The sequence below is a fragment of the Daucus carota genome, chromosome 1 (assembly GCF_001625215.2).
Source record: "Daucus carota subsp. sativus chromosome 1, DH1 v3.0, whole genome shotgun sequence".
NCBI classification, from domain to species: Eukaryota; Viridiplantae; Streptophyta; class Magnoliopsida; order Apiales; family Apiaceae; genus Daucus; species Daucus carota.
The window spans coordinates 26,719,715-26,738,553 of record NC_030381.2 but is presented as its reverse complement, the minus strand read 5'-3'; the positions used below and the strand labels follow the sequence as shown (position 1 = coordinate 26,738,553).

The 18,839-nt window shown below is 34.9% G+C and overlaps 1 protein-coding gene and 2 long non-coding RNA genes across 20 annotated transcripts; 2 read left to right on the top strand and 1 right to left on the bottom strand.

The window, feature by feature from the left end:
• The first annotated feature begins 1,396 nt into the window (after positions 1–1,396).
• Positions 1,397–4,310, top strand: LOC108195181 (protein VERNALIZATION 3-like). The gene is made up of 4 exons (XM_017362136.2): positions 1,397–1,637; positions 2,042–2,103; positions 3,564–3,604; positions 3,909–4,310. The coding sequence occupies exons 1-4, from the start codon at positions 1,440–1,442 to the stop codon at positions 4,139–4,141; spliced, it is 534 nt and encodes a 177-aa protein (XP_017217625.2). The 5' UTR covers positions 1,397–1,439; the 3' UTR covers positions 4,142–4,310.
• Positions 4,311–5,552: 1,242 nt separating this feature from the next.
• Positions 5,553–11,849, top strand: LOC108207421 (uncharacterized). 18 transcript variants are annotated; one of them, XR_010292267.1, is made up of 12 exons: positions 5,553–5,745; positions 5,902–6,196; positions 6,482–6,725; positions 7,813–7,899; positions 8,474–8,582; positions 8,662–8,782; positions 8,868–9,086; positions 9,450–9,639; positions 10,048–10,151; positions 10,240–10,422; positions 10,589–10,760; positions 10,990–11,849. It is a non-coding gene; the product is annotated as an uncharacterized LOC108207421 (long non-coding RNA). The 18 variants fall into 18 exon arrangements; XR_001804218.2 differs by having other exon boundaries at positions 8,461–8,582; XR_001804222.2 differs by lacking the exon at positions 7,813–7,899 and having other exon boundaries at positions 5,902–6,082.
• Positions 11,850–14,041: 2,192 nt separating this feature from the next.
• On the bottom strand, positions 14,042–17,248 carry LOC135150836 (uncharacterized). Its single transcript, XR_010289226.1, has 3 exons — positions 16,548–17,248; positions 14,695–14,773; positions 14,042–14,543 (listed from the first exon to the last, which is right to left on the bottom strand). It is a non-coding gene; the product is annotated as an uncharacterized LOC135150836 (long non-coding RNA).
• Positions 17,249–18,839: the final 1,591 nt, after the last annotated feature.

The window sequence follows — 18,839 nt, the reverse complement described above, 5'->3', positions numbered from 1 at the left end:
ACTACTCCCTCTATCCCTTTCATTTCTTAACATTTCTTTTTCACTGCTCGACACGCATTTTAATGCATCATAAAAACATAGTTCCATAACCTTTTTTTAAAATTTTCTTTTTCTGAATAAAAGTTTAAACATCGAACTTTTATTCGGAAAAATAAAATTTTAAAAAAAGGTATGGAACTATACTTTAGGGAAGTATTAAAGTCCGTGTCACGTCCCCCAATGTTAAGAATTGAGGGGGACGGAGGGAGTAATTAACATTAATTAATCCACTTGTTTAGAAATATTTGATAGACTGCATGCAGGTCTTATCTTATTTTCAAAGAAAATAGAGTTTAGTTTTACAAATATATATTAAATTTTTCTTAGAGTTTATTTAGTTTTAGTTAAATAATGAATAATAATTCATTAACATTTAAATTAATTGAACATATTTTTGTGTCGAAATATATATACCCCTACAAAGCCTACAGTAGTACACATATTTGATGTGTTTTTAGCATTAATGTTAGTGTGTAGCTTCCTGTATTATTAGTAATCTAAACTCATTTTAAAAGAAAGAATTCTAACAAAAAATATTATCTTTACTAATTAAATAACTTGCCATTAAATAACAAATACTTGATGACTATAAGTAAAGTTTAAAGATAACAAATTTAAACACATTTTTTCTATATAAAAATATCATTTTGATAGTATAACTGTCCTGCTATTTATATCATTGCATGGTGTAAATGGATGGGGGACAACGACAATTGCCAAGAGGGAATATTTGGTAATAATTTACTCCGACATGTTTTTAGAATATAATTTCATGATATTTTCCTAAAATTTTCTTTTTCTAATAATATTTGATGTAAAATTTTAAAAAAATATAATGAAATTATATTTTAAAAATATCACTAAATGGGTGCAAATAATAAATATATACTCCCTCCGTCCCATTTAATTCTATACGTTTCTTTTTAACTGCTCGACACGCATTTCAATGCTCTTATAAAATATAGTTCCGTAACTTATTTTTGAATTTTTCTTTTTCTGTATAAAAATATAACATCCAAACTTTAATTCAGAAAAGAAAAATTTTAAAAATAAATTGCACAACTACACTTTGCAGGAGCATTAAAGTCCGTGCCGCGTCCCCGTCCCCCAATGTATACAACTCAGGGGGACGGAGGGAGTATGGAGTATCAGTTTGAGATATACATAGGTACAAGTCCCACGTGGGCCGGGACCATTGCCATGTAGCACTCAGAGCAGTATATAAGTAAGTAGAGTTGGCACTTGGCAGTTGGCACAGATATGCATGGATTTCATAGCCACTAGATACACTAGTGACTAGTGAGTTGCTATGTAGTATAAGTTAAACACACTTGAGTAGACACTTTGAGTTTGACATACTCTCTTACGCTCACAACATAAATATCTTTGCCATTTTAATTATGCCGCCTAGAGGCGATCCTCTTGTTGTTGGTAGGGTTATAGGGGATGTTTTGGATCCATTCACCCGTTCCATTTCTCTTAGTGTGATATATAACAACAGAGAAGTGAACAACGGCTGTGAGTTGAGACCTTCTCAAATTATCAACCACCCAAGGGTTAATATTGGTGGAGATGATCTCAGAACTTTCTACACTCTTGTAATCCTCCTTCTTTATACCCTTTTCTCTCTCTCCCCCCCCCCCCCTCTCTCTCTCTCGTATGCCTCTCTCCCTCTCTGGTCTTCTCTCTCTATCTCTCTCTCCCCCCCCCCCTCCCCCCCTCTCTCTCTCTCGTATGCCTCTCTTCCTCTCTGGCCCTCTCTCTTTATCTCTCTCTCGTATGCCCCTCTCTCTCTCATGCATTTTTCTACTTGGTCTTCTCGTGTAGCTTACTCCCCCACACACTTACCCAGCATACTACTTTATATCTTCTTCTCATCCCTCACACACACAACTTCATATCCTCTTCTTAATTACACCTCAAACACACACATCACATAAAGCTATGCATATTATTATCATTATACAAACATGCTAAGTTGTATCATTAAATCTGACTGCAGGTTATGGTGGATCCTGATGCTCCCAGTCCAAGTGATCCAAGTTTGAGAGAATACTTACACTGGTAAGTACGATTAATCCTTTACAATTTTCCTAAGTACTCCTAATTCTTAACAAATACTACCTCCGTGGCTCCGTCCCATTTTATGTGGTGTGGTTTGACTTTCACGGAGATTAAGAAAAAAATAGTAAATGTAGTTGAAAAGTGGGTAAAGTGGTGGAACCTATCAATATTTAATAATAGATTTGAGATATTGGAGGAAAGTAGTGGGTATAATAGTGTTTATTTAATAAAAAGAGAGTATAAAATATAGAGATAGTAGGTGTAATAGTGAAAAGTAGTGTTCAAAAATAGTAAGTATTATAAGTTCATTCTTTTTGGGACGTCCCAAAAAATAAATGAGGTCACATAAAATGGGACGGAGGGAGTAGAAAAAAATCATTTCAAATTCTCAACGTACAGTGTGATGAATTAATAGTACAGTATGGTATGGGCATTAGCCTGAAGTAAAAGCTCTGCTTGACATCTCAATCTCCACATAAGTCCTTCCAAGTTCCAACACATGAAAAAAGTATTACTAATTTGAAAAACTGAAACCCATGTCACTGGATTTATGTAGCTTACGTGCTACAACACAATCACTTGCTCTAGCGATATCGTTCTTGCATCTCTAATGGGAAGTCGAGGATTTAAATATTATAATTTTGAATCGATTAATGGTCAATTACAAAAAGAAAATTCATGCGTTTTTTCTTTTCATTACCAAGTTTATTAATTTTTATCAAGTCTCATTTATTTTTTCTACTTTCCTATATATTTATCTAAACCTCCGTGCTAAATCTAAATATTAATTATAATTAGATGGAACGTCGGAGTACTACAATGTCCTACTAGTATTAGTATAGCTGTATAGTATTTGCTTTCTGGTGCCACTCCTATAAAATGAGCGTGCCTTTCTGATTGACAAGCTTCCTCGGATTTGGACCCCATGCCATGCATGAACTCGTACCTTCTTCTCTATATATGCCCACGCCTCTTTATACTATTACTCATTTTTTTTCATTTGTTGAAAACCCAAAACTAACCTAGCTCGCACATATTGGGCTACAAGAGCGCTGCACATCACTGCTCTTGTATTCTTGGCTTAAACACACACTGTTTATATTATTATGGCCCCGCGTCCAGTCTGCACAAGTCCTTTTCTGGGTTCTTCTTTTGCTTTTAATTTTTATGCATTTCTTTGATTTCTTGTTAAGGCAAACTCGAATGGCTAAATCTTTGCCGTCGCACTTATTACTCGATTTTTAATAAAATTTACATATTCGACGTGATGGATAATATTTAACATCTACAACAGTATTCAACAGGTTATTTGTATTCGACGTAACTAATAAATTTATCTAATTTCTGATTGAATACGCACGGCAGGATCATAGGATCATATTGTATTGTTAACTAGAATACTCTTCACTCCAGCTTGGTTATGTAAATTCTTCCTAACATGTAGAATTCTTTTGATTTAGGTTGGTCACTGACATTCCTGCTACAACTGGAGCACATTTTGGTGAGCATGCACTTTAAACTCCTCTTTTCCTCTGTTCTCTAAATTATTCTAACCAGTTATTCCTTAGGCATCCCTTATTGTATAAACTTGTGCAATTTGGATGTACTAGTTTGCTGTTAATTAAGATATACTGTATCATATGATCCTGCCAGGCTCTCGTAACAACTTCAAGTTTTAGTATAAGGCTTGACATGTTTCCATAAGATATCCGTTGATCCGTAAACTTAGCATTTGTTATTATCATGCCTTGGGATGATTTATCCATGCATTTTAATTACAGTTAAATTACCAATATCTTTAACAGGCCATCAGATGATGTTCTACGAGAGTCCAAGACCGTCGAGTGGAATCCACAGATTCGTTTTCGTGTTGTTCAAACAACTGGGACGACAGACAGTCTACGCTCCACCATGGCGCCAGAACTTCAACACCCGAGACTTTGCAGAACAATACAATCTGGGTTCGCCTGTTGCTGCCCTCTATTTTAATTGCCAGAGAGAGACTGGTTCTGGTGGCCGAAGAAGAGCACCCAATTAGACTCTTGCCATGTTAAATATTAGCCTGCATCATGGTATCATAGTTGATCTGTTAGCAAGGGTTACTGCGACTTGCGGGCAAAGAATAAATTCCATGTTACATTTGTATTAACAAGTGCTATATATAATAATCTGTATTTTGCCGCTCATAGTAAAAATGCAATCCTGTTATCTTATTGTCTTCGTTTTTAAATTTTATTTAGGTCACTAATAGCTGAATTATAATGAAATTGACGACTTTCTGCATTAATCCGATCAATTTAAAGATATAAAGATTATTTAAAATTAGTATATGAATCGACTTCCCCCTTAATCTGATCACCTTCAAGGTATCGTTCATCTCCGAAAAATGATTTAAAATTGGTTTATGAATTGTGACACGATACTGAACGTTGATATTATATTTAAAAATGCTGACCTCAAAGATCTTAGGTTTAAATTAGTTCACGGTGTATTTGTGATTTTTACGCTTTATATTTGACCTATTTTGTTAAACAATGTATTAATTTATAAAGATCTTATAAATAACAATAAATATTTATTCTATGTATAATTAAATCAATAAGTTACAAGTTACAAATAGAGAAATAAGTTATAAGAATGAGTGGGGGAGATTTCAGGTGATTTTCCCAGTTTATAAAGTTTTCGCTACAAATTTTACCTGACATCTATTATTATCTATACTATATTATAATAAGCCAACATGGGTATAATTTGTAGTCCAAGGTTTTAGTTATATTTTTTGGTTTGGTACTACAAGTCTACAAATGTGGAGTTTATTAGTATTATATTGTTAAACAGTTTCAAATACTTAAAAACAATCATAACAATATATTATCATATAATATTTCATTAAAAAAATTATTATGATGTTATAAATAAAATTATAAATATACAATTTTAACAAGAACCTTCGTATAACTCTTTTTAATTTTGACGTGTTCTATTTCAATATAAACATGAACCATTATATAATTCTTTCTAACTCTAATCTTAAAAGTTATTGTTGTCAAAAAAACCAAGATTACAAAATTACGTTTGAAATTCGATTGATTAGACTACTGAATCTTTCAAAAGTATTACACGATCGGCTATTTTTGAAAAGATTTGAATTTTCCGACTTTTTTATTTTTAAATCTACGTGTACTAAATTCGGATTAAATGTACTAATATATAGTAAGTTGAATAATATAATATAATTTAAATTCAATCCATTAATACAAAAATACTAATAAAATGATGTTAAAATATAAATTATAAATAATAAATTACGAATTATATACCCGGTTAAAGGCTAGTATATATAATACTACAACATGAGTTCTGGTGAGCCAATTAAATCATATGAAATTACAGTTTTGCCCCTTCCGTGGGCCATTTGATTCTGCCTTTAGTCTCCGTTAAACCTCTGTTATCTACGTATCTTACTCTCTCAAACTCCTTCACCTGATCACCTCCCCCTACTGCGTCTCTAGCTTTCTCTTTAATTATTCTGTTTCATCCTCGTGCGTTGAAGGCACTGGCGTCTGATCCGGATTTGAAGAAAGAAAGAGGCGCCGAATGAACAGTTACTGATTTTTTTGTGGTATTGATTCTTTGTGACAGGTAAAATTTTCGCTGACTTTTTCAAGTATCACATTATATATATCAACTATTAGGTGTCTATTACCTGTTTGATAAATTGTCTTTGATATACTTTCGGATTTTGTACTGTGTGCTTTTCTAATTTGTGTGATAAATCACTAAGATGCCAAATCACAGGAATTGTGCGTTAGCTATGTATTGGTGGATCAGGGTCTGTCCGCATATGACGAAACACATGTTTTGGTCCTTCAGTATTGGATTGAGGCTGCAATCTTATTATTTCCTTTATGCTCTGCAAGCTTTTTAATCTTTTACTACATTGTTTGTCAGCTGATACTGGTCAACAATTTTCCTACTGGTTAGTTTTTATTTCTAGCTCACTTGCATATTTTAAATTATATGACCCTTGGATTCCTAGATAAAGATGGCGGCGCAAATACGTCAAGTGATACAAAGAAGAGCATTGTATAAGGTGAATATATCAATGATAGATAAGAAAGTGGTTATGTTTCTGAACGCTACAAAACAGCTAGAGATTGCCAAGATTGATGATAATTCGAAAAACCATAAATATTCTTATTCTCTTTGCTGTGCAGTTGATCATCAACTATTGTTTTAAACATATTCGTCATAATTGTACATGCCGTAATCATGCTGCTTTTCCTGTTTATATAAGGTTGCACTGAGGGTCTACTATCATTATTTGTGCCATTTTTGCCTTCTTAACTCATATATTTTTGATTTTTTTCCCCCTCAGCATATAGTGCTGTCTGGAGGATCAACCATGTTTAAGGATTTCCACAGAAGATTACAGCGTGATGTAAAAGAAGATTGTCGATGCTCGGGTCCTTGCATCTGATGGTCGAGTCAGTGATGAAATCAAAGTAAATTTTTTGTCATTCTTGTTTTGAGTGGAAAACCAAGACAGTAGAGAAACTCCTTCTTGGTCCAAAGAAGAGCCGACTGGAAACCAGGAAATATTGAGAAGCAAAAAGATCAAGGTAATTGTTGTGCTTGATATTATGAGATTTTGTACCATGTTATCATTTCCTTGCATCTGATCCTCGATATTCGACAGACTCACATGCATATATTAGTATTTAGAAAATTAATTCGAGGCATGTCAGTATGCATTAGAAACCCCCAATGAATATCATAATTATATGCTGCAATTCGAAAACCTTCCTCACAAGTCAGGCCTCAGAAAGTTTCCAGCTTATTCGAAATTTAGGTGGATTTTCTTGTGGCTCGAAAGACAGAGCAAGGAGTTAATGCTGTATCTGGTATGGACTTGGGGATAGTTGGCAATATTTCTGTAAATGTGTGAACATAAAACCTTTTGCTTAAATTTTTTTACCTTGTAGAAGTAGATATGTCACGGTAAGTTTCCAAATAATTACTCTGCATAGCTGGATTTCAATTTTTTGTTTTCCTGTACCTAAATTTAATTGGACCAATAATGCGAGCATGTGATTACTCTTGTCATCTGAAAGTGCAGTTTCCTTGTTTTGTTTTAATCAAACTTGAAGTATCGGTGTCATTGTAGCTTATCGTGCTTGTAATGTATTATCTGAATTCATGTTTCTCATCCACCTCTCTTCCCTTCTTCCTTCATTTTTATCAGTAGGGTACTCTATCAATTAAGTGCCTGACAAACTAACTTATCTGAATGTATCCAAGTGATCAGCCACTGAAATTGACATATCACAGCAAAAGTAAAGATCGACAACTGAACCTTTTCTGCTTCATAATTGATATGGGGAGGTCTTAAATTAATTTCCCTTGGATGTGTACTTGTCTTTATTATACAAAAGTTATCCATCTTATCTTCAAGAGGGGATTGAATACATCCATTCGTACAACTACAAGCTAATGCATGAGCCTGACATACATTTCAATTATAAAAGTAATTTATAAAGTTTCCTGCAACTGACATGCATGAGGATGATCTCAAATGAATTTTCGCTATAGTTATCATATAAATTATTGAAAGTGAAAATATGGGCAGCCATGATGGTTTGATTTTCGAGTTCATTACAAGTATAAGTTCTGCATCTAATTGTTCTGCTAATTTCACATATTATACAGAAATCCTTCGGGCTTCAACTGCATGCAATGCACAACAATGGTCACAAAATCTATTTTATATATATAATGCTGCAACATGGGTTTTTGGTGAGCCAATTAAATCGTGTGAAATTACAGTATTACCATTTCTTATTTATTTCTCTTATTTACATATATCCATCGAACCTTCGACCCTTCTTCTTCCCTGTACCATTCACCGTGCAAAATATGGTTTGTGAACCAGTTCTTAATGGCGATCAATCATTATTGGACTCCTGCGTTACAAAATTTTTGTAATGGGTAATTGTGATAGATTTTATTCTGGTCCAACTGCTTAACTGCTTAGGCAGCTATAAGTTGGGAACTTTTTCCAAAAAAAAACTACTACTAATAGAGTATTAGAATTAGAGACTGGTCCTCGTGGGTTTTGGTGATATCATGTGCATAGGTTATTTTATGACTTTTACTTCTACATTAGTTTTGCCGTTGTTAAGTACTGATGCTCAAGTGACCACCATATTAAATGAAGGAGGCTCTGTGCATGTAAATAAGGACCAAAAATTCTACTAACCAACAAAATATTGCAGAGGTTAAAGCTTTTGATTAAATCCATTTCCAAGACTTTTATGTGATAAAATATTATAGATGTTCTTGTAACCAGTTTTAAAGTTCGTGGCAGCAGGCAATCTCCCTGATAAAATGGATACGAGCCTCATTAAAGGGTATGATTACAACAATAAGTCATAGGTCCGGTGTGGATCTACAAATAAAAGCTTTCTCTTTATATTATAGTAAGTAGCATTGTTTATGGATGCTCCTTTTTCTCCTCAAAAAGATTTAAAAACGTTTTTAATCACATAATTTTTGCAGGTTGGAGATATTACTTCCACCAAATTTAGGCGCATGTGCAAGCACATTATAAGGATCCTGGGACTTGGCACATCACGAAAATGGAAATGAAAATTGTGAGTATACTACAGAAAGTTGGAAGGTATTTAACATACGTAGAGTCGCTCATTATATCTAAAACTCACATACCTATCATAGTTAGTTGCTTACTTCTGATTTCTATGCAGACTTTGCTCCCACTTGATAGTTCATTTAGGTTTATAAGAATATGACTTTGGCTAATTCAGAGGCTCATCATTTGCATGTAAAAAATCTGAGAAGCCTTGTAATAATGATGAGATCATCTGCATCTTGATAGCAAAGATGAATATGAGCATGATTTGAAAGAGCCACCAAGCCCTGTCTACAAATTCTCTCCTGACCTTCTTTATGCCAATTCCAAAAGGGTATGTTTCTCATCTGCTCTTTGCTTTGTTTCAAAGATCAATTCTTTAAAATATTTATTTTAGTTACTTAGAAAAGTGTGAACCTTCAGCAATAATTATATATAGTTGGTCACTCTTATCAACATATTATTTCTTTTGTTTATGTAAATTGAGTGTTTTGTGGTCATAAATAAACAAAATTCAGACTATTAAGGCTCACATTTCACTGATTTCTTCAAGGTTTTCCTTGGAGCATAGTGTGGTAAAATACAGAAAAGCTGTTTTCCGAATTGAGCAAAGTAGACTTTTTGTCACTTGTGTAATAAACAATAAAAAACATGTTAGTAATTCACATATTATTAAATTATAACTGTCTCTTTGCAGAAGAGGGGATTTGGCTTGTTTTCATGCTGCTTGAGGCCATCTTGCGACACTGAGAAACCAGTGACAACTCAGAAGACTTGTTGAGATGCATCATATGCCTACATGCAAAAAAATGATGCAGACAGCATATTGTGAACAAAACCATTCTAAGCCTTTATATTTTGATGCAGCGATGGATCAAAGAGCAGAGGTAATTTTTCCCATGTAATCTGATGTTCTCGGCTTCAGCCACGAGTATATGAAAATAGGAACCAGAGATTTTAAACGAATGCGAGCTATTAGTCTACAAAGACATCTTCGAGGATATTTTGGAAACAAAAGCATTTGATAATTTATATAAAACCTCTGATTGGCTATATAACTTTTGGGTCTACTTAAATCATGTACTTACCTGTTCATTTTGATGGCCTGTCTCATGCTAGAGTAAAAAAGCATTCTCATCAACTTAATTATTGTCTGGTTATTACTGTGAAGATACAATGGATATGATTATCAGTGTTTTGTTTTCTTTTTGAAATTAGAGTGTTAGGCACATATTGATTATTGCTGAGGATTGCAGTTAATTATAAATATGCACTGTGTTTTCACATCTGTGAAGTTACCTGAGCAATAATGGTTATGTCAATTGTCAAGAAAGGATGCTCCGGAAGTCATGGCAGTACTATTGATGATCGAGAGTTGGAACTTCTCTATTTCAGCAAGGTTTTTCTTTTAAGACTCCTTTTCGTTTCTCACAGTGAATTTTTATTAGGATATCTTTATATGGGATTCTTACTTCAATTTCTGGCAGGGGCCCTTCAACAGGAATGCCAGCTGCGTGATTATCGATATCTGAGGATGAATTGTTGGAAAAAGCAACCGATTCTGTGGACTTCTCCGAGTTTGCTCCTCAAGGGCCTTCACTCTTTCTTGAAGTTGTTTCAAGTACTTGATAACGTCTCCTAGAACAGAAGCCTTGTCCATCTGTTGCAGGGTACGAAAAATATCAGTATCTTGTAGCAGTGGCACTTCTAGAACACAAAACCTCTTCTTCCAGTTTTACAATACCAATTTGATTATTGTCATTAGCATAACTTTTCAACACCTTTTCCTTTTTGAGATTGTAAATTTATGATCTTGTTTTTCTTGTCCAAAAGCAGGTGGATCTGACAGAGTCGATGTTCAAAAAATGTGAAAAAAGAGAGAAGCTTCAAAAAATAGCTCACAGAATTGTATGATTATCCCAAGTATGATGCTCCATTTAGGGAAGGCGAGAAGTTCTTCTATTTTCTTAACACCGGTCTTCAGGCTAAAAAAGTCCTCTATATGTAGGTACATCAATTTTTTACCGCTACCATCTTTCTATGCATGCCTACTCAAAATACACCTAACTAGCTGTTTAATTTGGTACTTAACATCTATCCTGATTTTTGAATTCTATATAATATTTTGTTTGACTATATAGCAATATTTGTGATTCTTAATTATATTATTATTTGCCATATTTTTTACTCAAAATTAAAAACTTCTTATTGTTTTTCTGGCCGTTGTTCTTTTACAGTGTTTTGGGATAGGGTGATTGGACAACCATAGATTTTGCTTGATCTGAGTGAACTCAGTGAGGATGGAACAACGCATTAAGTGTATATGCAGTAAGCAAGGATGCTAAATACTTGGCATATGCATTCAATTCAATTGGAAGTGATTAGGTGACTATCAAAATAATGGGGGTTCATGACAAAAAAGTTCACGATGATACTTTGTCATGGGTATGTAGTTTCATTGGGTCTTCTGTACAAAACAGAAATTGCTATCTTATTGGAGTCATCCAGGATGAGAAGCCATGCGCCTATTACATGTGCACTGGAGCTTGTAAGTTTGGAATTGCGTGCAAATTTCATCATCCTCAACCGGATCCTGCCGTTTCTGTTACTGGGCCTTCTCATTACGGATCTACTGATTCATCTGGTTATCTTATGGAGGTGGACTTCCTGCATGGTCATTCCCCAAAACAACATACTTGTATGCTCCTCATTCAGGAGGTCCACAGACCTACTTGCCAGTTATTTATCCTCCCTCTCAAGGGATGTTATCTGCACCAGAATGGAACACTTCTATGGTTAGTAAGAGTTAAACTTGTAGTGATTATCTTAAGTTTATCAAAGCACCAGCTCTCCCTTTGGACATTCTGATATGTACATTCATACAAGTTTGTCGTAGACGCTTCTCTAGGTTAGAGTAGTAGGTTGAATGGTTGCAATGGTATTTTCCTGTTTGGCTGTTCTCTCTCTGTTTTTACTACTATATAATCAGATGTAATATTCCTAAAACATGGTCAGACTTATACCAAGTCGTTTGTATCTCATCTATTATGTATGACATTCTTCCCACTGTTTGAATAATAAGACTTGCATTTGTCAATTTGAAGTTAAATCTTCTGCCTGGTAGTCTGATACACTTAAAGAACCAAGATTATCATCATTTTTTGCCAGATGATATTTGGCCTTTAGTCCTGTTGTTTGTGTATGCAAATAATTAGTTATCTGCTAAGCACCCATTTAGTAAAACTTTGAAAGTTATATACAATTTGTAGACTGGTTTATGTTCCTTTGGTCTCCATGTACATATATTTTAAAATCCTTAGTAATTTTTATTTAATTTATGATATTTATTCAAAAATTTCAAAAACACTTCTCCTTTATAGAGTTAAATAGTTGATTTAAACTATACCTTTACCAAATTGTCGATGGTCTATTTTTTCTTCTGATAGTGGACAAGAAAATTACATATATGTAATTTTCCAACATGACAAAAAAAACTACAAAAAATGAAATTAAAACATGCCCGTGCCTCGCACGGGCTATAAAGCTAGTTCTTGTAATAAAGAAACTCATCACTTCATTGACAAAAGTAACCTAGCAGAGCACTTTCTTTTCAAGTTAATTAATTTGTATTAAATATAAAAGGCTAACTATAATAGAAGTGTATATGCTATATCGGATTGTGTAATGCTCTCTGCATCATCCAGATTCACTCCGTTATTCTCATTTCTTCTCATCACCACACACCTGAAGCGACACTGGTACGAGAGCTGTTTAAATTTTTAAGAGTAAATGATAAAAGAGTGGCCGGAGTTATAGCAAAATAGTGGCTAAAGTTTACTTTCGTTTTAAATAAAGTGGTGTCGGTCAAGCACCGTCAACGTAGCTCCGTTAACTCCAAAAAATTAAGAATAAATGATAAGGAGATGGCCAGAATTTTTCAAAAATTGCAAAAAATCGGCTGCCACTATTATGCTATATTTTTAAAGTCCAGCCACTGTTTTGCAACTTTTGAAAACTCCAACCACCCTCCTGTCATTTATTCTTAATTTTTAGGAGTTAACGGAGTTATATTAACGGCGGTTGACGGGCGCCACCTTATTAAAACACATACTCCCTCCGTCCCGGTCATTTCTATACAGTTTCCTTTTTGGGATGTCCCATCATTTCTATACATTCCCAAAATAGCAACTTTTAATAATGTAAAACACTATTACATCAATTACTTTTTTCCACTATCTTCATTTTATAATAATATAAACACTATTACACTCACTACTTTTCTCCACTATCACAAATCTATAATTAAATATAAATGGGGCCCGCCACTTACCCACTTTTCATCTAACTTTACTCATTTTTTACACTTTTTCTTGGTCTCCGTGTCCACACCAAATGTATATAACCTACTGGGACGGAGGGAGTAATTAAACTCCAGCCACTGTTCTGCTATTTTTCAAATCGAGCCAACTTTTTGCAAATTTTGAAAAATTCCGGCCACCCCTTTGTCATTTACTCAATTTTTAATCTGAATACTTCTAAAATATTTTTTTTTTCGTTTATATTTTAAACAAGATACTTGAGGAAAGTGGTGTTATTTTTCAAGAACTATAAAGTTCAAAATTTTCGTAATTCTTTTTATAATTATTATTAAAAAATTCAAAAATTAGCAATCTTGTAAAAATGAACAATCATTTTTAAATAATTATTTAAATTTTGAACCTTATTGTTTTAAAAAGATCTTTTTATTCTCTACAATTTTCGTTTTTTAAGTTTTTCCGAGAAATATCGTTTAGATGGTCAAAAAATTTAAATAAAAGTCTGATTTTAATTAAATATAATTAAATTTACCAAAATGCCCCTACAAAAGCTAACGGTAACGGCAGAAATTAACGGAAAGGGTGCAAAGTGTCTACGGGTTAAAAGTCTGCGGTTGCAAAGTGTATTTTCCAAAACTATTAGGTGCGATGTGCAATAAGCCGAAACCAAAGAGGTGTCAATTGCAATTAACTCAATTAGAAAAAAAGAATTAACAACTAGTGCCGTCAAGCCCTCGGATACTCACCGTGTTAAATAGACATGAATGGCAACATCAAGCCCTCAGATACTCATCGCGTTAAAGATATCAATGTCAACATCAAGCCGAGTACTCTATACAAATAGAAGATTATTATGTAACCGAGTTAAATTTTGCACTTGCTTATGTCAGCCCTGGCAAAGTGGACTCTAAACCAAACTTACGAATATGATTTTTAACTATTTAAAATCTGTATAATGCACCATCTTCCTTGGAATTAATTCAAACAAACTTATAACAATAGTAATGCATCACAAAGCTCAAATGGATTCTTTTCTTAAAAAATTATATTTGCTTCTTGTTCTTTTACTCGCCACACCCTTAGCACTAGCTCAGACAAAGGTCGGATTCTATTCCACTCTTGCCCCAAAGCTGAATCTAATGTGCAAGCCACTGTAAAGAAAGATCCATTAGACTTAAGTTTTTTACCAGATTCAGTTGCAAGGTAGTGAGTTCATACAAGATCTGATGCCCACTTTATGGAGTTTTTCAAATCTTACTGCTCTGTATATGGGTATGGGAGTGTGCACAAGGGGAGAAATAGTCTGCATATCTCCCCAATCTGAAAGAATGGCAAATTGAGTACGGAGCTCTGCCTTCTCTCAAAATTTTTACTATTGTCGGTTGTGAAAAACTGAGGATGGTCGCAAAGCGAGTAAAATCTGCTCCTTCCATGCCTGATATACTTGGATTTGGATTGATATCGGGCAATAAGACCTGACAGATTAAATATAAGATAGCTTATGTTGTGTTACATGAAGGATATAAGCAAAAATAGCATATCTATTCTTAAAAAAATTGTAGCATTCAATTGAATTGTTTATTCTGCAATATTATGAAATATGTGCTCAGAAAAAATGGTTGTCACCTGGATGTTAGATGTTGGATGACCATATCTAGTATGCAATGCGGATATGCCCAAGAGCTCAAGCTTCACAATCATTGTCCTGTAAAAGGAAAAAGTGTACCTTCCTCAGATTCAGAATGTGCATCAACGATCAACTTAAAAGTTAATTACTCAGAATCTATGAGATATGTAGGGATTCACGTGAACATGTCACTAGTTTTAATGTGGCTTTTTTATGGTATCCAGACAAAATCCTGATGCTTCTTGGTACTAATACTGAGATAGGGCGATCAATATGGTTAAAGAATATTTGGCATTACAAATCAAGATATACTGGGAGTTAAATTATCCATAATTCTGATAGCAGCATACAAGTTTGATATTGCATGTATCAGCTTTTGAAGTAATTTAAATTTAGGTTCTTGCTTCAGTTTCAATAAATACTCAGAGGATCATAAGTAATACATATAGTTGAAATTTCATGCTACTGTACTGGTAAAACGTTGCATTCAAGCATGCCCTCCTAAAGTTGTTGCAACCTTCATGCATTCATATCTTATAATCTCGATCAGCTGGGGCATACTTATAACATTGCATATACATGTGTTTATAGTAACATTTTCTGAGCATGATCGTCACATAAACAGCTTCCTGTGGAATGTATTAGGAGGCGGTCTGGCGTGGTACTGGTTGGGGTGTCTAGAAATTACACCTTTTGACCAAAAAATATAAGTATATATTACATTCTTCATTAACAATGTCTCTTGGACTTTAGATGGATTTGCATACATGCAAGCTTCCTTTAGTACAGGAATAAAGTTTGCATTCATGTTAAGTTCTCTGTAAACAAAAACTCTAGTTACTGAGTATTGATAAACTTGCAAATGAAATTACTGCACTATGCTTAGGTTTTGCATATGTTAATATTTCTATAGAGATTAAGGATCAAAAAGATTTAGGTTAGACGACTAGCACTGAAGTTGCTAATTCTAAATAAGTAAACTCACATAAACTATGATAAAGAACTTGGCTGCTGATAGACATCGACTCTGGACCGGACAACAAACGGAAAACAGAGTCCCGCCTCGGAATATAAAATGAGAAATAACATTTCTCCAATTCAGGAACCTAGAAAAGAATTTGCTTTTGCACTCTATGGGTGTGCAGTTAAACAGTAAACCAAATGCAACTGGGTAAGCCATCTCTAATTTTGTCTGCAAGGCTTAAGCTAGTGCTCTCTTACCAAGACTTTTCAATTTTGTCTTCATACCCGTGGCAGACCCTGGGACATGGGTATGGATACTCGACACTTCCTTTCACACAAATAAATGTAATAATTTTAGAAAAATTTACCAAACCTGCCGCTTGGACACATCAATGTGGGACACTTCCAAGGTTATATAGGTACATGGAAACCCCCTTTACTCTTGGTGATAAGAGGTGTAGAGTTCAAACTCTGTGGGGATGCCGCATGTGTATTAAGAGTTCTATTTGACCTTTACCCAAAAATGAAATCTTCTTATTCCAAACAGATAGGCAAAGACAATTTTTTTACTGGTAGATAGGTAAAGACTCTTCTACATAAGATATCGTCATTTTTATGATCAGATACTATCTTAAGAAGGAGATTTTGATATTTAATATAAGCAAAGATTTAAATTTACTCTGACCATAACAGGTAGAGTACAGGCTTCCGAACTGAACTCTCCAAGTGTCCATCTCCGTTGAAGACAACACATTTAAGGTAAAATTTTTAGGGTGCCACAAAACTATGAGGATTGGTAATTTGGTATGGCTCAAAGACAGCAGTTCAAAGTTAAATTTTTCATTGATAGAAAAGTAGCACATAAAGAAGACATAGAATACCAACATACCTTATAAATATCAGGGGAAATCACGTCAGGAAACCCAAATAGTCTCAGCTGCTTCCTCATCTCAGAGACTGCACAAACTTTGTGGTTTAAATTGTCAGCCTTATTCACCTGAGATATCTGAAGGGATAAAGTTTGTAGGAGAAAATGCCAGGAAAATAAATAGAAGATGTGCAGAATTAATGAAGACTCCTCTCGTGTACAAGACTTAGTATGAAAAAAGAAGAATTGACAAGTTCTTTTACAGATTAGTTGCATGAATCATAATTACAGAGAGCATCATTAGCATTTCTTTAAAATTTTGATAAAGTAAACAAATGTTTACCAATAATCTCTACAAGAACATGAACCATTTCTAAAATGGTGGAATCTACTGCGATCTCTCACAACAATTTCTCGGTTGTAAACCTTGGATATGAGTTTTATTGCTAAATGGCAGTCTGCACAAACCCTCAGATTCTTTACAACACTGATTGGGGTGCAAGGTGGGGTACTAATGAGCATGAATGCAATTGCAATCTTCTCACTGTGATATGATAGAGCAGTCTCCTTTTCCTCCTCTTCAATGTCGGCGAGCACATTGGTGGTGCGAGGCATATAACCTTCTAGTCGTAACAACATTGTAATCTCAGCTAGCTTTGCATATATATCATCACTTTGTGGATGTGATCTATCTCCCATAACAAATTCATGGACATTATTTCCCAGCTAGCTTTTTGTGGATGTGGATATTGCATAAATATGTATGGAAACAAATTTGACGAGAGGGCGACCTGGTAGAGTAGTTTGCTACAGCTTTTTGTACGATAACTGGATTAGGAGTCAGCGGGCGGGACTGCGTCACGCCGGTATATAGGGCTGTTTAACGAACCGAGTTGTTCGCGAACAAGCTCGAGCTCGGCTCGTTAAGAGCTCGTTCGGCTCGGCTCGTTAAGTTAACGAGCTCGAGCTCGAACACAAAAAATTGTTCGTTAAGTAAACGAGCTCGAGCCGAGCTTTTAGTATGTTCGGCTCGAGCTCGGCTCGAGCTCGGCTCGAGCTCGTTCGGCTCGAGTTCGGCTCGTTAAAGCTCAAAAAAATGTAATATTTTCGGGGTTTTTTTATAATTTATATATGTTATTGGACTCAGAATTCAACATAATATATATATATTTTAGTGATGTAAACAAAATTTTAGGAAATAATAATTTTATTTGGTTTTTAACAGGCAAGTAGAAGTTTGACTAGTACCGCTAACTAGTGTTTAATCCTAATTTAGTGTTTCAATATTTTAAAAAATATTTTTTACCGATCCAACTGTATGGATGTTAACATATATACATTTTAGTGATATAAACAAAGTTTCAAAAAAATTGAAATTATTAGGTTAGCTATTTTAAGAGTCAACTAGCGGTTTGTCCTTATTTTTTTTCTGGCTCGGCTCGACTCGACTCGACTCGGCTCGGCTCGTATTTGTTCGCGAACAAGCTCGTGTTCGGCTTGTTAGTTAACGAGCCGAGCTTGAACACAATTTTTGTTCGATTAAAAAGCTCGGCTCGGCTCGGCTCGTCAGAAAAAAAATTAAAGCTCGGCTTGGTTCGGTCAAAACTCGGATCGGCTCGGTTCGTGAACAGCTCTACCGGTATATCATACAAAATTAATTTATTAAATTTATGTTTGTAATTAAATAATTTCAACTACGCCTTCAAAAAAAAAAATTCAACTATATATATATATATATAGGCAAGTGTTCAAATGAGAACCCTAACTAGTGTGAGATATGAGATTTAATCTCAACCACACATTTTTATCCCCAAATTAAATCACAACCCCACATTTGAACCTTTATTTTTTAATCCATCTCTTTCATTCACCTCCCACCCACACCAACCACCCACCCACCACTTCCCAGTCGCCCTCGCCCGCCATCTGCTCATCCCTCTCTCCCTTTCTAGCCGCTGCCACCACCGCTCTGATCTGCCTCTTTCTTTGCTGTTGCCGCCGGTGTCGGGGTGGAGTGTCCACCGCCGGCGACACTACAACCACTTCCACTCCCGGACACCACCTCCGATCGCAATCATCCCACCACCCCAGCCGCCATCGTCTTCACCTGTCAGGCCCGTCTTCTTTCTGCCTCGACTTGCTGCTGTTGATTTTGTGCGCTTAGATCTGAAACAAATCGTCGATGATGATTAATGCTAGTCACCGGAGCTCAGATCTGCTGCTGATTTTTGTATTCGCTGGAGGTTTTGTTCGTCGGAAGGTGGGCGGAAATAATGGTTAGATGTGGTGAATTTCATTTTTGATGGTGTTTTT